The 26,318-nt window shown below is 42.2% G+C and overlaps 1 protein-coding gene across 1 annotated transcript in view; it reads left to right on the plus strand.

The window, feature by feature from the left end:
* Positions 1–1,098: 1,098 nt before the first annotated feature.
* The window catches only part of LOC114449953 (voltage-dependent R-type calcium channel subunit alpha-1E-like), a 37,801-nt gene continuing 12,581 nt past the window's right edge, over positions 1,099–26,318 (plus strand). Inside the window, exons 1-19 of the mRNA XM_028427838.1 lie at positions 1,099–1,511; positions 5,735–5,998; positions 9,007–9,112; positions 9,530–9,669; positions 18,003–18,106; positions 18,970–19,128; positions 19,650–19,840; positions 19,927–20,030; positions 20,124–20,239; positions 21,410–21,463; positions 21,927–21,995; positions 22,099–22,308; positions 22,389–22,501; positions 22,610–22,722; positions 22,817–22,948; positions 23,193–23,262; positions 23,680–23,797; positions 24,228–24,295; positions 24,383–24,450. Of these exons, the coding sequence (XP_028283639.1) occupies positions 1,099–1,511; positions 5,735–5,998; positions 9,007–9,112; positions 9,530–9,669; positions 18,003–18,106; positions 18,970–19,128; positions 19,650–19,840; positions 19,927–20,030; positions 20,124–20,239; positions 21,410–21,463; positions 21,927–21,995; positions 22,099–22,308; positions 22,389–22,501; positions 22,610–22,722; positions 22,817–22,948; positions 23,193–23,262; positions 23,680–23,797; positions 24,228–24,295; positions 24,383–24,450 (2,612 nt within the window). The remainder of the gene's footprint in view (positions 1,512–5,734; positions 5,999–9,006; positions 9,113–9,529; positions 9,670–18,002; positions 18,107–18,969; positions 19,129–19,649; positions 19,841–19,926; positions 20,031–20,123; positions 20,240–21,409; positions 21,464–21,926; positions 21,996–22,098; positions 22,309–22,388; positions 22,502–22,609; positions 22,723–22,816; positions 22,949–23,192; positions 23,263–23,679; positions 23,798–24,227; positions 24,296–24,382; positions 24,451–26,318) is intronic.

Below are 26,318 nucleotides of genomic sequence, written 5' to 3' on the forward strand. Positions count from 1 at the left end.
GTTCATGTCTGAAGGAGCCCTGCTGCTGATGAGTGAGTCACCGTGCCTTTTGCTTCAGCTCCTCCACATTCAGTCATCTTCCTTTCAGCTCCGGCTTAGTGGAAACAGCCTTGTTTCGTCTGTCTCTGACTGTCTCACCACACACACAAAAAAAAAACTTGCTTGCTTGTTTTCCAGATTTGCCACCTCATCCCCCCCATATTTCACTGTCTTTGTGTCTCACACAGACACATGCTTAACTGGGCAGTAGCAGGATACAGATTTATGCGTTCAGTGAAGAAAACATGCGAAATTAACACTAAAAAGAAAACGTCTAATTATTTTTTCAGTCTTATTCCTCCCACCTGTATGATTACTGATGCTATTTTTGCATAGCTGCTGGTTCAAAGCTTTTATTCATCCAATCATATGAACTAGGATCCTTCTGGCAGATCATTACAAGGAGAACGAGGTGACATCCGCTCTGAATTGAGTTCGCACCGTAGGAAAAGACACCCACAGTTCTTCTTCTGTGTTTTGTCTGTTTCATAAACCCTTTTTCCTTCATTTGAAATGTAGCAGTTATTTAAACTGTGAATAAACACATTCATTTCAAATAAATGTTCCACAGCATTTGCCTGTTGTGTAAACAATGGTTTTCTATTTTTACTAATTGTTCATGATGATAATATGAGTTTTAAGCTCCTCTCTCTGCCACAGAGTGGTCGGAAATCACATAAATTAAGGCATAAAGGTTCAATTAAATCATTTTGATGACTGAATATAGCAGTCATAATCCAGAATAATGGAAGTTACAATTTTTAGCCTAATGATGGCAGTAAAGTAGGGTGAGACCACATCATCATGGTGGTCAGGTCTGCTGGTTAGATGTTGTTGTTGTGACCCTGAGCTGCTGGTGACACTGGTTAGGTCACCGTCTGAGCAGGGATGTGTGGATCAGATTGCTCCCACACTGCCTGTGTGGACACAAGCAGGATGGCAGGATGATATTTTCAGAGCAATGCTTCATTGTTTTGCTCCCTTTCATCTATTATCTTCTGTCTCTTTTCTCCATGTGCAGCATTATGCTGAAGCTGTCATCTACCGACCTCCGTAGAGATGTTCACCAGTTCAGATCAGTCCCTCTCCCTTACGCGCGGCCTCAACTCTCCAGCCAACTGCAGCCGGGCTGGACAGACACGCGTCCAGTCCTCCCTGTCTCTCCCCGAGCCTGAGGCCTGGAGAACGCCAAGCCCCACCCCTCGTCCTGGCCTGGCACATGGAGCTCGCTCCTGCTCCCTGCAGGTCCCTCATTCTGTCCCTGAGTACCTGCAGCTCCCCCCGCGAGCGGCCAGCTTCGATGTGCCTTGTGGTCAACAGGAAGATGGCTCGTCCGATCAGGGCTCAGGGTCTCTGAGCCCACATGGCATGCTGCGGCGACGCGGGGGACTCGTGGAGCAGAAGGACATCATCATGGCCCACCAGGCTCACAAAATACAGAGCACGCCGCAAGCCCGCCGGAAGGAGTGGGAGTAAGTATAAAAGAGATTCAGAGTCAAAGGAATCCTTTTAAATTGTACGTGTAAAGATGACAAATCTCCATGGAGGAGGATGAAAGAACACACATATGAGATCTGCAGTATAACTTCTCAACCTGAACATTATTGGAGGCACAAAGGTTTACAAATATATGGATCAGACATGTGATTCAAACATTTCAGTAAACATTCGTTTAAGCCTGTGGGCTTAATCTGAAGGCTTAATGATGTCCTCATTCCATTCATGGGTGCTAATAAGACATGCCACAGAGTGAGCATGCATATTAACAACCAGGCTGCTGAATGGAGAAGGGGTGGTAGCAATCATACAGTGTAGTAATTATACCTGCTTTTACTGCTGTGAACAGATACTTCCCTTAAAAAAGCACTAATCAATAGCTGCGATGTTTTATTGTCATTAGGACGATGTGTAACTTGCTTTCAGCAGCTGGCAGAGGAACATGGCGAGGATTTTTCATGTAAAGAGTCACATGTAGTCCTCAGTAGGTGGTCGTACGTAAGTACAAAAACTTACATACAGATGTGTTTTTTTTTCCTCTTGGTGGAGAATTGTGCAGTTGTAAAGGTGGCAATTCACATGTTTCTCACCAAAATTTCTTTTTATCTCCCATTAAACCTGCTAAATGTATTCTTATTGAGGCTTCATGCACAACCTTTAAACCTTCCTTTACTTCACATGTGTGTTTTGTGACCAGCAGTCTTTTTTCTCCTCTAGAACTCAGGCTGCATTCGATGGCAACATGAGGTCAACAGGTTTAAGCCAACTGTAAAGTATAACACACAGTATTATTGTTTTGTTGCTCAGATACAGAGTGCCTGTTTAAAAGGTGCTCCATAGCAGCACTACATACAGTAAGCCTCAGCTGCCAGTATTTGACCAGTGAATCACCAAATCAGTCCCCGACACTTTCATCCGTTGATTTGATGTTGTTTGCTGTAATGCTAGTGTAGCATTGTTGGCTGCGCTTTACTGTAATCAGATGCTTTAGTGTTATTAATGACACGGCTCAGGGTGCTTGCCTGTGAACTTGTGAACTCTTGAAGCCGCATCACTCTGATTGTCAGCTTCCCGCCACTTGAATATAGAGTGGTACTCCATCAGTGTAACCTCCAACCTGCCAGCAAGCCTCCTCCCTATACCTCCTACTCTTTCCTCCATCCTCTGATGTCTCTCCCCTCCCCTGTTAAGCCCACTCCATGTCCTTTTTACCGGAAATGTAAACGTCATTATATTATGTCACATTTAAACTTCCTTATTCTCCACATTCAGGTATTTCGTGCTTGTTTATCTAAAGTAATGGCAAATATTTTAACATGTGTTGATTATGATTGTGTGCATGCATTGTGCTTATTTGTCCATTAGGGGATGCTAGGGATTCAGAGTAGAGAAGCAGCAAGCAGGCAGCACATGATGCCATCAGAGCTGAACTGTGGAGTTTCGTCATTGTTTAGCTTAACCTGAAAATGCTAAATGGCTTTTATAAAGATAAAATAAATCATTATTGAATGATAGGCCTTTTCTTTCTGTATAACTAATCAGTGACAATGGGGAAACCTTTAGATTAATCTGTGGACATTTAGCATATTTAAGCTATTTTGCCACAAATATCCAGCTCTGATAAATTTAAATTTATTTCAAAATAAACACAGTGTCATGGCCAGTCTGTACGGTTATAAACTGCAGTTATTGGTCGAATCAAACTGACATAACTCAGTATTAGAGGATGTCTGTTGCTAGGGAACAGAGAGAAAAATAAAATGCTAAAACCACTCCAGTCAATGTTGGGTGAAAGCCTGTCTGCAATTATATAAATGCTCTTCAGAGTTCTGGCACAAAGTACGCCTATTAACGTTTTAACTCACAGCGCATGTCACCTGCAGCCTCACTTCATCCGTCTTCCCCCCTATGTGTGTGTGTTTTTCTTCTTCAACTTGAACATAAATGCAGAAGCCGGTGTGATCCCACTTATTCAGCTACGTTCATCTCATTCAAAGTTTTGCTTGGGCCTTGACAAATTTAGTTATTGTGCTGTTTACACTGATATTTTTGGATGTCTTCGAGTAGGCTCCGAACAAAAGCCAAACACTCCTAAAGCAACAGACTACACCTGCTCATCAGTGTAGAGTAGCTCCCGCACAGAGGCCATGTTAGTTTCCTCTTCGAACATGTCCGGTGACCCTGCTCATGAGGAGGTGTGTGTGTGTCTTGGGAGAAACAGATTTCTGTAGGATGAGGTTGCTCTATTGTGCAACATGGCTTTTGTTGGCAGAAATGAAAAGAATGGAGCAGGAATTCAAGAGAGCTATGTCGCTATGGTAACAACAGCAAAGAGAGAGCTGGAGACAGAAAGAGAGAAAGAGAGAGAGATATGTAGTGTTTGCAGAGATGGACAAATATTTTTGTTGGGTGACATACAAGGAGATGTTTATATTTATAAAGATGTTTTTCATAAAATGTGTAAATGAATTTTGGATAGATATTTTTTGTCAGTCTGTAACGCTTACATGCTGTTTATTGTCCTGCTGTTTTTACATTCTGCTCTGGATGGGTCAGTGTCGCCTTTTGTTGCTGCCCTGCTTTGCATGAAGTGACACACCCGCCTGCTTCATGCAGATTAGGAAGAGGAGTCATGGCTGAGTTTGTTTGGAGCTCAGTGAAGAACTTATTCATAGATGCTGTTAAATCATTTTTCCCCTCTCCCCCAGATTTTGCCATGTTTGCCAAGGATGAATGTGTCACTCTCTCTTGGCTTTGCTTTCACAACCCCCCCCCCCCCCCCCAACCCATCTATGAGCCTGTCTACACACTGTGATACCTGCATTGTGCTGCTGCATCTGTCATTCAGCAGCCAGAGCGTGATATTTCTGGGGATACTAATGCTGATTTTAATTGTGACAAACTGCAGCTCCGGGCATGAAACAAGCCTCGGCTGAATGATATCACGTCTGTGGGGGCTGAAGTGGTCATCTTTAGGAGACTGTGGGGAGGGGAGGGTAGCGGCAGATGGAGCGAGAGAGCCCAGTTGCCTAATGAGGTCTCACTTGTGGCACTGAGTGCGAAAAAGACCCTGCTTTCCTCTGCTTCCCCTCAAAAAGGGAGCAGCCCTAAGATCTATTTCATGCTCTATTTTTACTCCTGACTTTTACTCCAATATTAGCACAATGGCCCAGTTTTTAAATGTTTTAATAGTGCAAGACTGTCTCCATTAATGAAAATATGACAATGCTCTCTGTCAGAGTGTTTTAATGGAGGACCAGCTCCTGTATTTCTTTGCTGTATTTTCTTTTACTTACATCCACACAGCTGTTATCAATATCTGTGCATTGTCTGCTTTCTTCACAGCCATTTTCAACCCACAAACATCTTTACATAATTGTTTTTCTGAAGCACATACCCACACAGCCTACTGTATATAATGTTTTTTTAAGGAAAAAAAAAACAATGTTTTTGTCCTTCCCCAACAAACTCTAATTGCTATGGTAACAACATATATGTCCCTCCTCCCCAACAGTGTTCATTCAGTGGAATTTTGAAATCGCCATGAAATAGTAGGCTTCTGTCTGTGTGCTGTGGGAGGGGGCTGCTGCTCCTGGCTGATATTTTTTTTTCTTGTAGGTGACTGTTCTAGCTATTCGGGCTTCCTTTCACACGAGCTCTTCCCTCTCTCTCTCCAAGTTTACCGCGGCGAGAAGATGCGTAAAGTTTGGGAACACTTCCCCTCGGATGTGTCCGTCTGATGAGAACAGAGTAGTGTTTGGTCACGTAGCTGCCGGTTTGCCTGATCAGAACGAGCGTGGATGTTGGTCAAAAAAAACAAAAACAAAAAAACTACAAGATATATTATCGGTGGATTTTTCTCTCTTCTCTTCTGTTGCTCGAGTTTAGAGACGCGCGCACGTTAAAAGTTGTTCCGAGCTGATTTTTACGCGCCGTCAAACAGATGGATAACAGCACCTGAAGCAGTAATAACTACATGGAAATTTTTCACCAGTCAGCTGAATGATATTTCTCTTCTTTGTGGATATGGAGTGAGAGGAAGGTGTAACTTTTTGGGAGGAATCTCGTAAAACTGTCAGAGGATTGAAGGTGGATGTTTTTTTTTTTTAGACGCTGCTCTCTTTTACTTAAACACTCCAAAGCCGGTCGTCTCCTCATCTTTCTCTCTTGTTTATTTATTTATTTATTTATTTTTTAGAATGGCTCGGTTTGGAGACGAGTCCGCTCCCACTACGGTGGACTCCGGGGATGGCGACTTGGAACGCGGGGGAGACGGGCAGGACGCGGCGGCAGCAGCACTGACGGCTTCCATGAAGCAAGCCAAGGCGCAGCGGGCCCGGACCATGGCTCTGTACAACCCCGTCCCCCACCGGCAGAACTGCCTCACCGTCAACAGGTCGCTCTTTATATTTGCAGAAGACAACATCATTAGGAAATACGCCAGGCGAATCATAGAGTGGCCATATCCTTACATAAAGACACATGTTAGAAGTTATCGGTGCTTCTGCTGTCAGTTCAGCACCTTGGACAGCGACCTTCTGCTCCTGCGCACTGCTCCATCCTGTCTCTGTGTGTGTTTTGCATGACTTCATCCTTTTTGCACAGTTGCTTATCTGCATGATGGTTTCCAGCTTGAATGACCATTTTTCAGCCATTTGTCCTTTTTTTTTGTTGAATTTACCATATTCATCATTTCGGCTATGTAACTTTTATTTATTCATCTGTTGGCTCCATTCGCTCCATTGCTGGCAGAAGACGGAGAGTTAGCATGTGGTGATCATTAGAAGCAGCTCTGCTCACTGTGGGGGTGGCATGTAGGCACATCTCTGATGCCTTAGTGCTCATTGGAATATGAACCTGGCCATGAGTAGGTGTCAGTTCAAATCCACCAGGCAGCAACTCTCCGCTTCCTCCTCTAACGCTGGCCAACTGTTTCTTGAACTTCTGCAGAGCTGACAGGGTACTCATTTGTCTTCATGTATGCACAATCAGAAAACAAAACATGCATGCCTACTTATTCCTATTTATCTCAGTTAAGTTTGTTCAGCAGCATTGCTCAGTTGCCATATCTACCCACAGTTCCTCCTGTCTTACACCCCCTCCAGTGAAACATGCCAGTCTCCCACTGTTACCTAACCACAGGCTCTGTGGGTGTGTGGGAGTGGGGCTAGTGGTCAAGACTAGCTGGCCATTGGCAGCACGTGTAATGTGACTGTCGGTATCACAGAGGCAGAGGTATGTGGGAGAGAGCTGGCCAGTAGTACTGCGTTGGATTGTGGGCTGTAAAAGCAGCACATGTCAGAGTGGTGACTGGGTGAGACCCATAAGTTCCCAGACTGTGAGTGCAAATCACATTCATGGTACTTTATAGGCGTTATTAGCACCAAGCGCTTCTTCGATCGCACATGGCTGCAAGAAATCCCCGTCCACTGGCCGGCCGTAGACCAAAGTTCACTTTTATTGAGACCACGTCCATCTTAATAGCTAAGTCCAATAAAAGTGTAGGGATTTGCTCTTTAAGTGTGTGCTGTAGATTTTAAGATCACCTCATAATGACCTACAAGCAGGCTGCCTAATTCCCTGCTTAGTTTTGTAATCCATCAGGTCCATTAGTTAATGTCTAACATAACACTATTGACAAAAGAAAATGTGTATCTGTATGTTAGCTCATTTCACATACACACATATGTGGATGACAGTGAGCGTTTGTTTTAGTTTGGTTCTTGTTCCAGTTTCCTAGTTGTGATTCTAAAATGATTATTTTAGGACTGTCGAACTGTTAGTTGTACAGAACAAGTCGCTTGAACATGCATGCACACATGTGGCTTTAGATTGAGGCATTTCTTTTCAACATTTTCCCTACAATACAGGATAAATGTTGGAAATGTACAGTGGTATTCAATAATAAACTACATTAATTTACAGATTTATAATGTAATTCAAATCTACAGTATATTCTATAAAAATACAGTATTTTACTGGCATTAGTTTCACCAGTGAAATGTGTCTGTGGTAGATAAATCAACAAGTAATCAGTAAATCAGTTTTTTATGTTGCAGCCATACATTTTGCTTATTGATCAATTTTTTCCCTAAACCATATAATGTGTCCACTGACTTTTACAATGAAACAAATGTAAGACTGTAGATGCTTAGGAAGTGAGGAGTGAGTGCGACTTGGTGTAAATGGTTTCAGAACTGCATAATGATCGGTGTGCATGGTAACAGTTAGGAGCCGAGTGGGTGCGATTTATTAAGTATTTCCCACTTTTAGCTATTTTCAACCACTTTCAATGGCAACAATTTGGACTTGTCAATGTGAGTCAGTGTGGGTCTCAGAGGCCCCCATCACGGCACTCCTCTGTGAGTCAGTGACCCCATTTCAGTCAAGACAGGAAAATTAATACAGACGAGCACTCACCTCATGGGAGCTCGGCGGGACTGAAAGTCACAAGTGTCGGGGCACATATAGTCAGACACGGACATGGTGAATACATGTACACAGGCTGTGATGCACCCTCAGAGCCAGGACATATACACATATTCAGTTACTACAGAAGATTACAGAAAACATTTGGATGTAAATGTTACATAAAGTCCTCAGACCTGTACAGTCAGTGCACAAACACTCATCAGGCATATTCCACATTTGTAGAAGGATTTAACAGATTACAGCAGGCAGCTTTGAGAGTTTAAGATCACTGATGTGTGATGATTTTAAAGGACATTTCATAAATAGTTCAGGTCTGACTGCTGATTATTTCCATTCATCTGCACCTTTATTTAACAGACAAATGTCAGAAGATGGCAAAGAAAAAGTGTTTAATGTGATGTTCACCCGATTTTAATGTGACAACACTTCCAGCCAGCTAATTATGAACTAATTATGGAGCCTATAGGGTGCTTTTATTCAGTGACACATGGAAACAGGCTGTATAATGCACACAGTGTACTCTGCTGCTGGCAGTGAAAGGAGCCATGAGAACTGTGCGCTGTAGTTTGTGCAGTTAGACCACTCAGGCCAAGGTGACTTCACATTGCTCTCGTTCCCTCCCTAACCTGCTCTCTTTCTCTTCATGAAAAGCACTTTTTAAAGCAGGTTGCCATGGATACAGCAATCTCTCTAACAGATTGCTTCGAATAGCAGAGAATATGAACCATGCCATAATTCAACTGTCATCGAATCATCCATCCATCTTTTGTTGTTTCTTTGTTTTTACCCTGCGCTAAACCACATCTTTAAAATGTTCCGGGAGTTTTCCAAAACAAAACAAAACAAAAAAAAAAACAATATGGGAGGGAGAGAGTTAGGGGTGATGATGATGCCTCAAGACATGAAAAATTATGGCTTATATTTTAATATAAATGTTCTTGCTTTGGATGTTTCTCTCTGTTTTCTGGATGTATCTTAGTGTTTATCAGTTTTGTTCTGTCGTGATGAAAGAATTTTCCTTAACCTCATGGCCTTTACACCATTTGAGTATATGATCCTCGCAACCATCACCGCTAACTGTGTAGTCCTGGCCTTGGAGCAGCACCTCCCTGGAGAGGATAAAACCCCCATGGCAAAGAGACTGGTGAGGACAAAAAGAATCGGTTTTTAACATCCTCAGCACACACACACACACACACACAGGTTTTAGAGCTGTGGATGCCTGAGGAGAAACAAACAAACCAGATTGACTTGTTGTTTAGAAACTGTAATCTGCTGGTTGGAAAATGTCCAATATCAACAAAAAGAAATCTGTTTCTTTCTCTTTTAAGTTTTTGAAAATGGGTGAAGTTACAAGAATTACTAATTAAATCTCTGAAGGTGTCATTTTACCCATAAAAGTGGGTCCTGTCCCTTCAGGTGAATCATCAGGGGATCTTATTTTGGGGGAATACATATATATATTTACAGTAGAACCTGTACAGGTTTTAGCTGAGACATTGTCCATGACTGTATTGCTGTAGCTCATCCGCTCACCTGCAGTGTGTATTTACCCCTACAGGAGAAGACTGAGCCGTACTTTATTGGGATATTCTGCTTCGAGGCGGGCATCAAGCTGCTGGCGCTTGGTTTTGTTTTCCATAAAGGTTCTTATCTGAGGAATGGCTGGAACGTCATGGACTTCATAGTCGTGCTGAGTGGGTGAGTGACAGCCGTCTGTCATAATGCTGAATTCTGTTTCTCTAAATGATTTTGGATTTGCCTGGTGTGTTCACACGTTGGTATTATTTGTCTCGGTATTCATTAAAAATGTATGACTGGATGTGTGTTGGTGAGATGAAGTTGTGGTTCAAGTATAGCTTAAGGTTTTTATGTCTTCACTTCACCTTGTTGCTTAAAAAACACTCTTTGGAAGACTTACTATCTTTAGAAAATGCATTTTAGCAGGCGCTATTACTTCATTCAGTAAAATGAATGGGACATGGGACTGAAATAGCTCCGCCCACTTCACAACTTGTCTTTGGAAAAAAATGAAGTGACACGAGTGCCAAATAAGTGTTACTAAATCACTGAGTCCTTTGACTCAACAGCACTGCTGAAATGTAGAAACAACAAGGTCTTATTTCTACGCCCCGCAGGTCACTGCTTCATCCAGATGTAATGCTGATTGGTCAAACACATGAATCCAGCTGTGATGGTGGTAAAGTCCAGGCTTTATTGAACATATATGTGTGTGAGACACAGTAATAAGTTATGGTAGTATTGGCACACAGATAATGCTTGATTCGGACATGGAGCACAGCATGTGTGAGTTTGCCTCCTCTCACTCTTTAGATTTTAATCTCTGTGGTGATTTACATTACAGCCTCCACAGTGATGTATGAGAGTGAAAAAAGTTTGACTGCATTCTGCAATTAATTCTGACAGATTTAATTTTTAGTTTACCAGGCTGTGGCCGGTGGACCAAAAGATTAATTTCAGACACTGATTGTGAAGTTGTGTTGGTGCCTTCATGCATGTGTTGCTGCTTGTGTCAACGCGTTTTTTTTCCATATTTGCGCACGTGCTGCCGCTGCTGACTTTTATGAAATAGTTGACCTCCGTTGGCTGGTCCTGATTATTGTTGTCTCTAATGGCACATACATTTTACGCACTTCCACAGGAAAACACATAAATGGAGGAAAATGTGTGTTTCCATGGCACGGTTGGGCTCTGCAGTCAGAGATAGGTGGGTGGATAAGTGGATTGGCAGTTGTGTCTAAAACCTGCTTTGGTTCGCCCCCAAGACCTCTGTGAATTAAATGTGAATGCATTGCTGGAGATGTTACGCAAAGGCACAGAAGGAGTGGATGCAATGGAGGAGAACAAAGGGTAGAAAGATGGAAAGGCGCCATTTATTTCCTACAAGACTTATTAGTGCAGCAGGTAACAATTGTTAGCGCTGGTATGAAGTTTAGGGGCTAAGTGTACAACATTCAACAAGCAGGGAAGATTGCTGTTGGCATGTTGACATCTCATTTCAATCTGACACCCACATCTTTCTTTTTCTCAGTGTCTCTCTCTTCTCTCTCTCTTACATAAAAGGGACATCAGCATCACGTTTGCAGACCAGTTAGTGCCGGCCTCTGCGCTCAGCAGCTGTGTTGTTGACAGATTTCTACAAGGTTAAGGTGTTTAGACGGTTTTAATAACCCATTCTGAACAACACTGATTACTTCAGTGGGAAAAATTATCTCATTAGGCATCCTACAAATCATCTTTGCTTTCAGTTCCTCATTAAATGGCTGAAATAAAGTAACAGGCTTGTTTTATTTTACTGCCTCATTATTCTGAAGACTTTGACTACGCTACAGTGCTAGTAAGGAGCAGCATATAATCATCATCACCAAACCTGTATTTCACCCACATACGATTTTTATTGAATTCCTCTCCTCACATTTTACGAGCTCTGCACACAGCATCACATAGAACTGTGTGTAGCACACCACTTCAGGCACATGTTGCATATCATGTAACTATATAATACACAAATTAGAGCAAACGCAAACATAACAGACATGTTGTTGTTTCTTTCTTTACACAGAATTGAACCAAAAGTTTATTTTTTCTTGCATTACTGGACAAATTCACAGTTTGTGATTCTGCTGAGGTTCAAGGGGAACATGTCAAAGTGTGGTGTTACAGGCCTTGTGTCGTATGACTGTGTGGTACAATGTAAAAAGGACGTATAGAGTTTGCGTCACTCCAGACGGAGCCGCATGATGTCAAGAGAAAATGTGGGGGAGGGTAGCTTTAGCAGTTTCTTACACAACATACCAGGGCTGCTATTATGTGCTCGTAATCCGGATTACTACAACAAAATGCCGCTAACACATCAGTATTAATGCTTTACTACCTAGACTTGACTCAGGGGTTGAGGTCCAGGACACAAAAATGAGTGAAAAAATCTTCTATACAAAATACCTATTTCAGTGAATAAGACATGGTTCTTGGTTGGTTATGGTTGTAATCACAACTGTGTCACAAATAACAGACAGAATTCTGTGATTGATCATAACTCAGATTAAAAAATAATGGACATTTTACTAACATCTGGATACTTGTGCTTATATTGTTCTTTTAAACTTTAGTAAACTGTCTGAATTTCTCTCCCAGAGTAACAACAGCAGACTAACGGACGACGTTTCTCTGGTTAATCGTTTTGATCCCATCTCTTCTATGTTCACAACTGACACATGCAGTGCTGCCTCCCACTGAGAACATTGCAGTGCGGTGAACAGAGACACCAGTGCTGGTCAGAAAAAAAAGAAGTATTTTCATGATATGTTGTGTTATATATTTAAGAATGAGGCATTTCTGTGGTTTGTGTAGGCTGAACAGTGGAAGTTAGGCTCCTGTGTTGCAGATGAAATCATGTCACTTACAGTACAGAGTCGCCGGTGTACTTTCTGCGGCCCACAGATCTTCTTCTGTGTTGCCAATTCCAGCTGCGGCTGGACGACCTGATTTCCTGCCACCTATCTGACACATTTTCTGGTAGCACATATGCTGCTTCCCTGACTTTCACACACACACATACACACTCACACACGTTCAGACTCTCTCTCTCACTCTGGTGGCACAGTACAAGTAAGTCAGACTTAAAAGAAAACACACATGTGTCATAGAGGCCAGCTGGGAATAAAATCGAGGCCACTGGGCCAGCGCTGGCGGCATTCATTCCATTTCATATTAATGAATTGCTAGAAGCAAATCTGCTGGGACACTGTGCTCAATTAAAACCCTTAATCTGAGTGAGGAGTGTGTAGCAAAAAGCACCACAGCTAGATCAACTTACCCACAATCCAATTTAAATCAATGGGATTCCTAAAATGGTCAATTATATCCTGCGGCAAGCAAATTGGCACAGGTGGACTGGATGCTTTGATTAGCAGTGAAATCTGTCCCGACTGACTTCTGTGTGCTTGTTGCTCCATTTCTGAGGCGGCAGGTATAGACTGCTGCCAACGAACCTGTTGCCCTCCAGTTGGTAGATTAGTTCTGACAACTCCCTCATCACACCTAATGACATTGACTCCAGTCTGCACACATATGTCTGCGAGGATGTGTCAGTTTCCCGTCATGATGCATGAAACAAATCAGGTTTCCTTTGTTGCCTCAGTCTGATGTCCCTCTTGTATAATGTGACGCTAAAATGGTTGCTCTTTAGAAAGGATGAATAACTGGGTGGGAGTTGGGTGATTCATTAGCCATCTGGCACAAAGACATACACACAGGAGTGAGAAAAGTCATACATGCACGGCCACATTAACCAATTAACATCTCCACCCTATCGGCCATTTTCAGTGCATTTACCCACATAACGGTACAAATTGGACAAACACCTGCCTGGTCCAGCCTCCGTCGTGTTATTGTGATTTCACTTCAGTCACTTTAACGCCATAGATCAAAGTTCGTTACAACTATGTTGATTCAAAGTTTTTCTTATGAAGAGATGTGTTGTTACAAAATATTACCATCTACTAATCGCCAGGCATAACTGAACTAAATTACATTTGCTTGCTAATATATGAGAAGTAATGTGAGATCACACACATCCAACTTATCTCTCTCTTAGTTTTACAATAAAATAATGAAATATTGGTTCTTATTTTGCATGCTTCTGTTGGTACTCCAGTGCAGCTGTGCAGTGTGTGTGTGTGTGTGTGAAGTTTGACAGGGTAACGCTGCTTCTCATCAAACATGCCATTATTATACACACATGTGTAAAGTTGCTGTTCCACGGCAGCCATTTTCAGTGGTTGAAAAAATTGGTTCGCGGTCGCTCCCCTTCCGCCAAGATGGCGACCGCTGACGGAGATAAACCTCCATTGTTTCACACACAAACTTTTGCCAGTTGTCAGTATGCTATCTGTACTTCACTTTATGTTGTCATATTATTCGGTGTGAACAGACAATGTGCTCAAAATAGAAATGGAAGATTACAACTGAAGAGCAGCACGAGCTGGTTAGCATAAAAAAGATTTTCAGTACTGATAACTTGCATATTTCTCCATGCGTCCAGTTTGTATGAATAGACCTACTGCTTGCTTTTGATTGGATAACACGAACACACATTTGCTGATAGCTTTCACCTTACCTCTGCATTTAGATTCAGTTTGAACCTGGTACGTGTGATTTATTTTTCTGTGTAAAGTATCTTTTTGTGGCAGTCAGTAGGTGTTCCGTTGCTTCTAACAATGTCAGTGACTCTCAGGAATTAAGAGCATCATGTAATTTGTGGCATTGTGCTTAAAAGTGGGGGTGCAGTGATCTCATCTCTAATTTGGCTGTCATAATTGAACCGTATAAACAATAGCCTGCAGTCCCAGGTGGGTTTTCTTGTGGAAAACATATGCCCAACTATTTTTTTTCCATGACTAATAATGAATACATGCCTCTTTTTATGCAATCCCAGTTCAACAGAAGAGTATTAATGTTGCCATTAGATGTATGGTTTATGTTTTTCCCAGATTTAATTCAAAGCCATTAATTTGCTGATGCATTATGTTAATGTTGATTCAGCTGCGCGTTACCATCTGTAGGGCTGTGCTGTAATGGTGAGCAACGTGATGCTGCTGATTAGTGTAGTTTTTTTGGTGGTGTGCTTCGTGTAGGTGGAGGTGTGTGGGAGAGTCTGCATTCTGTGCGCATGTAATGAATTCAGCCTCTCCAGAGCCAGTTTGGTACAATGCTGTGCAACAGTGCTTCACTTGAAGAGCCTACGAGGAAGAGATTAGCTGCTCAGCGTGAACACAAACTCACTGCAGGATTGTAACAGAGCTGGGACACATGTGCAGGGGCAACATGAAGGTTGTTGTTTTCTAATCTGACACCAAATCAAAACAAAGAAAAGTGGTCGGGAAGTGTATAACCTGATGTCTTCACAAGCACCAATCTATCTGTGACAACACAACAGACACAAGACCTCTTTGTTTCAGTTTGAATGCATGGGTGACACAGAGACCAATAAGAGTCCAGAGTTAATAGTCAATTTTGATCCACACTGGGTTGTAGAGAGGTCTGTGCCATCCAGTCATTATTCTGCTCCATGCTTTGAATCAGGACTGAAGTGCACACGGAAAGCTTTTAAACCCTTTAGGACTTCTTCACAGAGTCCTAAACAGTTTCTGGATTTATTCAATGATATTTTATCATCCCACAGGGGTTAGAGGAAAATTGTCTGTGCAACACTATGAGTGTGCTGTGCAATTATTCTGATATTGCAAGATGAATACTAAAAATTGTTGGGTCATATCAGTGCTGATTGTTTCAGTGAATTTCTTCAGGAAAACAAATTTCTACACTAAACAGAAGAAAATGACCTCTGTATGTGTGTGTGTGTGTGTGTGTGATGATTCACGGGCTGCCACAAGCAGACAGAATATTTGCTTTAATTTTGAAGGAGCCTCTGCTGATTTGTTGTGCTCAAAGTGCAGCCTTGAAGGAGCCGAGCTGCTGCCTGCCTCTGTTCAGTGTGTTTGGTTTGAAGGCTATTTCCACAGACTCCCACTCCTGTGCTCCCTCTCTGTCTCAGTGTCTCTCGCTGTGTCATCTCTTTGTCTGACACACACACACACACACACACACACACACACACACACACACACACACACACACACACACAGTACGTTTACATGCTCACTAAAACCAATTACTGCTGATAACTACACTCTGTAACGGTGATGTGTTGGCATGCCCACAGTGCCACACAATTACAGAAAAGACATGTCTTTTGGTGTTTATTATTTGTCATTTTGATTCATTTACTTTAATCGGATGGCCGATGGTGATTGTGTGTTATTGCCATGGTGTAAACAAGTAAATGCAGGACATCTATGGCTGCTGCTGTGTCAGTGGAAATGACACTTTTGACACATGCACAAAATGTAACTGTAGTCTCTCACACCTACATAGATTTACATGGTTTGGTGTATTTAAATTGACAGAGGTGCTAATCTAGAAATGCTCATTTAAGGGATTTGTTGTGTTTTCTCTTCTCTGGCACATAACATTGTCTCCTGTTGTAAGCACACTTGGTATTTGTAATGGAGTACACTTAAACACAGGTACAAACAGGTGCTATGTTTATTAATTTAGCATGCTATCACATAAATATGAGACTTACTGGTAGACGTTTTGCCACAGATCTTTTGGTTGTGAGTTATTTTGGTGGTTGTAAAGACTCAACCTGCGTCTGTGTCAGCACAGGACTCAACAGGACCTGAGTCCTATTGCCATCAATGGAAGAAATATATTTGCAAGACCTCTGATCGCTTCTTTTAGCTGTCAGTCATTTGTCTGCTGAATGAGAATAAAATTGCCTTTCAGACAGAAATCAGGAGCTTTGTTTGAAACCTGTCTCTGTCTGAGCAGCAGCGGATCTAGAAACTACCTTTCACTGGCACCACCGCCAACTAGTTTAAATAAGGCTGTATAAAACAAATACATTTTTCTCCATCCACATAACATTAAAAACACTTTAAACCCACTCAGAATACAGGAAGTGGATATCATTTCAAACTGTTATGCGTCCTTATAGGAAATTCTTGCTCTGTGCTTCAAGTGCCTTCGTAATACTAAGGGAACATTATTTGTCAGCAACAATCCACCTTCTTAAATTGTCTGTGAGGTCATTATGAAAAATATAAATTTTAAAAAAGTGACTAAAAAGTGTTGTGAGGTTAAATCTGAGTCCAGCCCCACCGTCTTATTTATGCTGTTCACATAGTAATACATAGCCTACACCTTTAGGTTATGATTAGTGCAGATGGACACTAACCTTCTGCTCAGCTCAGTGAGCCTTCCTGTCTACACCGTGAAGGTGTTTTTTTTTTTTGTTGTTGTGTTTCAGATTGTGTATTGATTGTAACACCAGCTCTCTCAGTCATCCTGTGCAAGGTTCTGTTCTGTCCATTACCTTTTAGGAAAGGCTCTGAGCGCGGTGTGTTTTGGACGGTGAGGCTTTCAGCACTTTGAAAGACATTTTCAGATTTATCTGCATCAGTGTGAGCAGGGTCTCACTCATTCACTCACTCACTTGGCCTCTCTCCTTCCCACTGCTTTCAGGAGAGATTCTGCGTGGGTTTACACTTGAGTTTCTGCCATGTGCTTTCTACCCCCTGCTCACACACACACACACATATACCCTCCCCCACACTTCCCAGCACTGTCCAAAGATTTTATAAGTTTTGTATTTGTGTACAAAAGAGGCATAACAAAAACCTGGAAAATAATAATGATTGTGTGCTGATTCTTAGCCAGTGAACATTAGGATATTTGCCATTCTGTTAGTGAAAGCACTAATGTTTAAAACTGAGCTGATCATTTTTGTCATGGGTTATTGCTTTGTTTTTGTATTTTCGTTGTTGAAAATGAAGCTTGGTCTGCCATTCCTATAAGAGCGCATCCAGATGAGAGCTCAGGTTGGTGAGACGTTGCCTGTTCGTCGCTCCTGATGCTGTTTTCCAGTGTTTGTGTGTGGGTGGAGGGACATCAATGTGTGCGTGGGCGATTGTGAGTAGAGATGCCTGCCAGGTGTATGTGGCTGTGCATTCTTTGTCTCTCACCATGCAAGTCTGCTACACTAAATGAATATACTGTACCGCTCGACGGCTGTACAGTTCCCTGCATGGCATAATATGAGTTTACTTCATACCTTTTTTTTTCCTTGATAAATGAATGGCCGTCCTTCAGGTCCATCCATTTGTCACCTGTTTGTCTATTTTTGAATTCAGTTTTTCAGTCACCACGGACAAAAACCATTAATATCAGGAAAAGGGAAGAGAGGTTTTGTACCAGATTTAGCTGCTAATGGATGTTCCTTTTTATATGTCCCTGTTGCATACTCTGTATTTTAACCCAAATGTCTTTCTCTTTTTTAGGCCATTACAAATAATGATAGCTGTTATTCTTTACAAAAAAAATACATATATCATAAAATGACTGTATCTACACTAATGTCTGTTTATAATATGCGTGTGGGTGCCCACCAGGATTCTGGCCACTGCTGGTGCCCACATGAACATCCCAGTCGACCTTCGGACCCTGAGGGCTGTGCGAGTGCTGCGACCTCTCAAACTCGTCTCCGGGATCCCCAGTGAGTTAGTTACCGATCAATAACTAAGAAAGAAAAGAAAAGTGAGCATTTTTCCATGAGACCTCTTTTAGGTTAATGTTTTCACTTGTTTTCTACTATCATAGACACATTTTGTGTAGTTTATACAGCATAAGGCCGATGATGGTATTTAAACAGCATGGTTTGTTGATCTCATTATCAACTCTGCAATAAGCAGCTACAGACCCATGAGACCTTTAACTTTTGTTTTCTGCTGCTGTTTTGTGATGATTAAGCCCATTTACTTGATACAGTTTAGGAAACAATCATAACACTGCACATGTTACAACATGTTACAACATGTCACTTACAAACTTACATTTTCCTGGCTTCCGTGAAAAGAAGTTGCAGCCCAGAGATTTTACATGTACTCGTTCAAAGGATGGCAGGACAGTGTATATCTACATAAGCACTGGTTACAGAGTTCCGCATTAGTGCTTGAAAGTCATTGAAAACACTTTTAATTTTGGATAAGTGCTTGAACTTGATGGCATTTCTTTCACAAGAAATTCTGCATATACAGAAAGGCAGTAAGATAAGCTGCCTGGCTGGATGGGAGATGGGAATGGAAAGAAAGATCTGCACTGTAGAATTACATGGTGAGAGGTGGAGTGATGTAAAAATAAGTCAGAGTGTGTGTCTGTTTTCTTATCGAGCCCACCCCCAAAACACACCGCGAGTCGGACATGACTGCACCAGCATGCCAACAGGGTCGACTTATTAATGAACATTGGCTGGATATGGATAAATACTCATTTACTACAGCTGCAAGGTGCTGGAAAATATTTCTCCTTTTAATCCTGTATAAGTTGACAGCATGTCTTGTTCCCTGTCAATGCTCTCAGGCCTGCAGATCGTGCTGAAGTCCATCATTAAGGCCATGATCCCGCTGCTCCAGATCGGCCTTCTCTTGTTCTTCGCCATCCTCATGTTTGCCATCATCGGCCTGGAGTTCTACAGCGGGAAGCTTCACCAAACCTGCCTGCCGTCAGACGACATTCTCGGTAACATCCATACGCATGGCATCAGATTCTTTCTAAAACAGTGTCAAAATGTTGAATCAAGAAAAATAAATGTGTTATTTTATCCATCAGTTTGAGATTTTGGCTTGAACACCTGCTTTTATTACAAAGAGAATCTTCAGGCTTTGTTTTTGGATTGTTTGTGAGTGTGACTGATTCACCAGCAGGTAATACTGAATGTGTGGTTTACTCAAAGGGTGTGAACATCTTTGTTTGAGAAACTGCGGCCTTCATAGATTACAGTAGCAGTGAGGTATTATTAGAGTTGGCTGATTTAGCGGCTGTTTAATTAGTCAACAACTACACTGTAATCACACGCCACACCATAGCATTTACTGTCATCGCCCATCGTAACTTGGAGATGGATCAAGACATGAAACCTGAATACGTAAACAGCAGCCCAACCCTGAGTTCCTCAGTCCTCCATACATATAAAAGTACTTTTATACAAGACAGGAATTGTAGTTCAGAGTGGATGTCATCATTTTGTTTTATCCCTGTAGACAACGAGACTGTTGACTCATCAGAACTGGCGTTTGCGTGCGGCGTGAGGAAGTGTCCAGAGAAGTACGACTGCAACGACACCTGGATCGGCCCCAACGACGGCATCACTCAGTTCGACAACATCTTGTTTGCTGTTCTCACTGTCTTCCAGTGTATCACCATGGAGGGATGGACAGCCGTTCTCTACAATGTGAGCTGCAGTCAGCAAATGAGCCACAGGGCATCTCACTCACTGCAGCAGGGTGTTAACAATAACACACATGTTCTGGATTTCAGACCAACGATGCCTTGGGTATAACGTGGAACTGGATGTACTTCATTCCTCTCATCATCATCGGCTCCTTCTTTGTCTTGAACCTGGTGTTGGGAGTCTTGTCTGGGTGAGTGCTTCTCATCCTGTTTGATGGGTGTTTCTGGCTCGGTGTCTGTGTTACACATGGTTTTCATATCTCTCTCTCTCTCTTTGTTTTCAGAGAATTTGCTAAGGAGAGAGAGAGGGTGGAGAACCGGAGGGCTTTCATGAAACTTCGTCGGCAGCAGCAGGTGGAAAGAGAGCTGAATGGCTACCGAGCCTGGATAGACAGGGCAGGTACTGGGCAGCAGACCAAATTCACTTCTTATGTTACACTGAGGGAGCAGGCGGGTGTCAGCGACTCAACCAACACCTAATGGACAATGCTATCACTGTTAAGGGGTTTCTCAACCACGTGTCCAATCTGATCATGCTCAGATGACACAAAGATCTGTAAATCCTCCTGCACATAACCTGAATAGGTGTCTTTACACGTCACTTTTGCACATATTAAACACACAAGCTACAATATAGATGTGGCATTTAGACAGAGCCAGTGTAGCTGTTGAAGCTTTATTTAGTATTTCCACCAAGCTTGGCTAATTGGCTTTTCTCTGTTGTCGGAGTGATGTCAAAGTGTCGGACAATTCCTTTTAAAATGGCCTACAGTGCTGCTCATTCCCTTTAGATAAACAGTTTTGATGTAAGTTGCGCAGTTTTGGAGAGAGATATGTTAATTGATATCTTAAGAGATATCTTAAGTGGTTCAGCTATATTTTGACCAAGTGTTTTTTAGTCCTAGAGAGAAATCTGCAAACCTTGGATCAAAGTAATCTACACGGACAAGCACCCATGTTGTGCACAAGAAACATATGAATATTTGATTTTGGCAGTATACAGAATTAAGTATTCCATAAACTGACCGGTGATTTATTAAATATGCGTCCTTTTATCCTCTTGGATTGGAAAAGCGATTGTTCTGCTACAGATACTCTGAGTTTTAGACCTACAGTAGAGTAGCTAAGTTGAGTTGCACAAACACTGTAGTTCTGTAATGGCAATCTACATCGCTGGTCTCCCACGCAAGCTGAGGGTGAGGAAAAGGTGATACTGACTCACTGACTTACATTTGTGCACATGTATATGCGTGCATGAGAATTTGTGTGTGTTTGTGTGTTTACATGCACGTGTGTGTGTGCGTGAGAGAGAGCTGCTGTGCATATTTATGTGGGAGCGTGTGGGAAGAGGGGGAGAAAAGAGAGATACAGCGAGAATGTAAGAGAGAATAAGAGCTCTGTCTTTAAAGAAGGTCACTGCGGCCTCTTAGAGCTGCATCCACTTGGCCTCAGTTCCTGCAAACATCCTGAACAATACCGCCCTGAAATGTTTATTTTCTATGTCTGATTGTCTTTTCTATAAATGCATGTAGTACTTTTGTGTGTAATCTCTTGTTTTACTGTATTACAGAGGAAGTAATGCTTGCAGAAGAGAATAAAAGTTCTGGGAGATCACCGTTAGATGGTACGTTCACACACCCGCTTATAGCTTAAACTATTTCCAGTCAACACTTATACACATTCAAAATATATTATTGTGTATACTGTAATAATATTATTATTATATACAGATAACTAATGTCCACTAGTGAACATTTTCTTCTTAAAAGTTTATGTCAGATTATGACGACTGGGTCAGAGCATCTCGACAAGTGCAGCTCTTGCTTGCATGGATAGATGGTGGGGGTCGTCCAACAGATGAGCTGCTGTAGCTCCTCCTCATATGTCCTCCTTTATCATAAATAATATGCAATTCATGTACTGTTGCCTCCTACTAAGGTTTCAGTGAGTGTCTCAGCGTTTGCTAGCACTCATCGAAAGGTAACATTAACCAAAAACTGTCCAGTTTATCAGTTAATGGGTAATTAGTTTTTGAAGAAGTTGTCCGACTAATTTAAAATCTGAAGAGTTCTTCTGAAAACTTTTAGTGCTGAAGAGAGCGAGTAAGAAGACTGGTGCACGGAGAGGAGCTCCGGGGGACAACAAATACACAGACAGTGAGTGAAGAACATTTTAGTCTGTTCAGTTTTTTCTTGACCTCCTTTTTTTTGGGGTCATCTTGTATTTCACCGAAATATTTGTAACATCTGTCTCCTTCAGGCATGTCACGATCGAGGATGAACTTCCGCAGTGGGCGCCGTGGCCCGGCGGCCTACCTACGACGTAAAGAGCGCATGTTGCGAATCTCTATCCGCCGCATGGTGAAGACAGACACCTTCTACTTGATGGTTCTCAGTCTGGTCGCTCTTAACACCATTTGTGTGGCCATCGTCCACCACAACCAGCCTGACTGGCTGACCATCTTCCTCTGTGAGTGTCCTCTGGGATTTTAATAACCTCATTCTTACTGAAAAATCAGCTTTTTAACGTTTTCCCCCACCGACCTCTAGACTATGCAGAGTTTGTGTTCCTGGGGCTGTTTCTGGCTGAGATGTTTCTGAAAATATACGGCCTGGGATTCCGGCTCTACTTCCATTCATCGTTCAACTGCTTTGACTGTGGGGTGAGGTCCTTCATGTCTCTGTTTAGCTAATGGTGAAGCTAACACAGCTGCTGATGAAGTTGGAGATGCTGTCCACAGGACATGATTTTATATGTCTGACGTTTGCAGGTCATTGTCGGCAGCATCTTTGAGGTGGTCTGGGGCTTCTTCAGACCTGGCATGTCATTTGGCATCAGTGTACTGAGGGCACTGAGACTCCTGAGGATTTTTAAGATCACCAAGTAAGTGGGACAACGAGACAATTACCTCAAAAACCTGGACCTGTCAGCTCGGGTTGTAGCACAGCTAAAGATGCAAAGCATGCTTTATTTCCAGATACTGGGCCTCTCTCAGGAACCTAGTGGTGTCCCTTATGAGTTCCATGAAGTCCATCATCAGCCTGCTGTTCCTCCTCTTCCTCTTCATTGTGGTCTTTGCTCTGCTGGGGATGCAGCTTTTTGGAGGGAGGTAAGCACAAATAAATCTCTGCTCTGGTTTTGATTTCACTGATATTTTCACCTACGTATCTGATCGTGCTGCAGTTTGAAAACGGACTCTGCGCCCAACAGTTTCCTCAATGGCTCCTTTTGATGAAGAGGAGAGGAAATGATACGTCCGAATGAAAATAGATCTGCATCCTCCTCCTCCTCCTTCCTCCTATTCTTCCTCCTTGGTCATATCTGACCCTGCTTTCTATCTGCCTTCCCTCTAGGTTCATCTTTGAAGATTACACTCCCACCAACTTTGACACGTTTCCAGCTGCCATCATGACAGTGTTTCAGGTTTGGCTCCCACAGATCCCCTCATTCTGCCTGCTCTCCATGACACATTGCACCCTGGGATATTTCTCACCCCAGGCGCAGATTAAACAACTCTGCTCACTCGCTCTCCACCCCCCTGCCTCCGTTATCATCCCACACATTCATGCACACATATGCGCACATGAATATCAGACAAGGGAAACGTGAACAAGTCCACATCAGATCTGCTACAAAACCAACTGCTCTGAAAAAGAGTGTTTTGATCAGCACACATAGCAATTATTATCTCGCTGCCATTTATAATGCTACATTGTGAACCAGTTGGCAGACAGGGGATCTGTCTCCTGTTTGGTGTATTTTTAGACCAATGTTCTGTTGAATCCAGGGTGAGCAATGTAATTATTTATGCTAAATATTCTGTGAATTCGCCTCCTACAGATTTTGACTGGTGAGGACTGGAACGAGGTGATGTATAACGGGATTCGCTCGCAGGGAGGCGTGCAGTACGGCATGTGGTCATCCATCTACTTCATCGTACTCACACTGATTGGAAACTGTATCCTTCTCGACCTCAGAAGTGGTCAGAGAGCTCTGATGTAACCAAGATCGGTTTTTCAGATAAAAGCAGCAATACTACAGATTAAAAATATTCCCATTTATGACAAATGTCCTAGATGATTACCTTTTATGTAACATCTAAAACTGAGAAGTACTATAACAATAGAATGAATGTCAAATCATCTGTCTGAAATGTAGTTTTATGAAAGTATATATCAGAAATATTCAGGTTAGATTGACTTTCTGTTTCCATGTATGTCACACATGCGAGGAATTGATGCCGGAGGTCGTTTGACACTTGAGGCAGCTCTCCAGATGTGATTGAAAACCCTGAAAAGCCAGAAAATAGATCCAAATGTAATATATTGTCATGATTTAAAGTCTGTTTGAATTTTTGGCGTGTTTGCCTCTGACTGCCGTCATGACAGACACCCTGCTGAATGTCTTCTTGGCCATCGCTGTGGACAATCTGGCCAACGCACAGGAACTCACAAAGGTTTGCACTGCTTTAAACAAACGTGATCCACATCTGTAGGGTGCATTTGATGCTCTTTAAATTGTGTTTATTATGTGTCTTCATCAGGATGAAGAGGAAGAAGAGGAGTTCTTTAACCAGAGGTACGCCAGAGGAAGAGACGGCTTAATATCCGAGTAAGTTATTGCATTTTAAGCTGAGAGACCCCGAGCATTCACAGCTCTCCAAGTCTGAGTTCATTCAAATCAGAACCTTCTCATGCACAAACGCGGGATTTGAATTGGACTGAAAATTTGCCACATTTCTTTTACAGCAAGTTACTTAAAGATGTGAATGCTGTGGGAAAAACTGGTGGTGGTCCTGAGTGGGATCATCGTGTTATTTGAGTCCGTAAGGTCAAAATTTTCCACAAGATTATCGACACAGAAGCAGGTGTAGGCGTGACTGCTGAATGTTGAAAGTGTACGTCACTCAGTTGCTTCAGTTGCATTGGGGAATGTAAGTTAGAGCGCATGGTTAATGCTCCAATGACACATTATGAATGTAAATCGAATAAGGCTAGTTTAAAAGCATGAGTCACCGCGGACTGCTTCAGCTGCATTACTAACAGCGTCAGCCTGCGATTGGTTGTGGGCAGTATCTTTTGTCAATGAGAGGAGTAATTCTTCGCCAACTTCCTGCTCCTATGGGTGACCTGGTGGCCCTCCCACAGGTCTGATGATCCGGTGAGCGAGGAGGAGGAGGAGGAGGGCAGGAGGTGTTTCTCAAGGGTTGATGGAAACAGTGGGCCGTCTGAATGTGTCACTCTGCTGGGAGGAGGCTCAATGTGCAGTGTGTCACATTTTGGCCAAGTTTCCCAGCTTAGTTCAGCTTTCAGTGTGACAATGGCATTTATTATAGAGGATAAAACAATAACATAACATACGTGGATATTTGAGTGTCTCACTCAGACCTCTGACCTGGTGTGATTAAAGCTGCACTCATCAGATTTACACCTTAGATCTTTTTCACAGCAGACATTTAGACCGACTTCAATGATGCATGCTTTACACAATCTATGATCACTAATGTCTCCTGTGAAATAGATCTACAGTAGATCACCAGGTAGGTCTTTATTATACAGTTCATGTAAGTACAATTTTAAAAAAAAAAAAAAAAAAAAAGAAAAACAACTTGCAGAGCTTTAATGTGTACTTGGGATTCATAATTTTGAAAGACATGTTAAACCTACAGTCATGTTTAAAGGTTCGTATTCTCTCTTGTTTATGTCTCAAAACATGATCATTTGATCATAGTGGGACTACAACCTCAGACGAACAACAACATATATATATATATATATATATATATATTATTGTGCTATTATTTATTTAGTACAAATGATACCAAAAAGAACACAAAATAATGCTGACATACAAAATCCCCCCCATGATTCAGTAGCTTGTAGATCCACTTTCATCATTCTTCTGTTGCATGTCCCAATTCGGACCAAGCTTTAATTGTGGGACAGATGGCCTCACATTTACCTTAAGAATACTCTGGTGTACAGAGGAGTTCATGGTTGACTCACTGACTGCAGGGTAAAACGTCACCCCTCCACCGCCGTGCTGGACAGTGGGTATGAGGTGTGTTCGTTTTTTGGCAGACATAGCAGTGATCATTAAGGTCAAACAACTCTACGTTGGTTTTATCTGTCCATAGGGCATTGCCCCACACATGTTGTGCTTTGTTCAGATGCAGTTTTGTGACCCTCAGTCAAGCTTCCATGTGCTTTTTAGACAGAAGAGTCTTTCTCCTGGAAACCCTTCCAAAAAAACTGTACTTGCTCTGTCTTCTTCTAATTGTGCTGTCAAGGACATTAACATTGAACATGCGACATAGTTCAATGCGTAGATGAGATGTAGCTCATGGGTTTTTTATTTGTTTTTTTTTTCTCTCTGAGCATTCTGACTTTGGGGTGAATTTGCTGGGATGTCCACTCCTGTGAAGATTCACAGCTGTCATAAACGCTTTCTAGTTGTGAATAATCTTTCTCACTGTAGAA

Source organism: Parambassis ranga, chromosome 17 (assembly GCF_900634625.1).
Source record: "Parambassis ranga chromosome 17, fParRan2.1, whole genome shotgun sequence".
NCBI lineage: Eukaryota > Metazoa > Chordata > Actinopteri > Ambassidae > Parambassis > Parambassis ranga.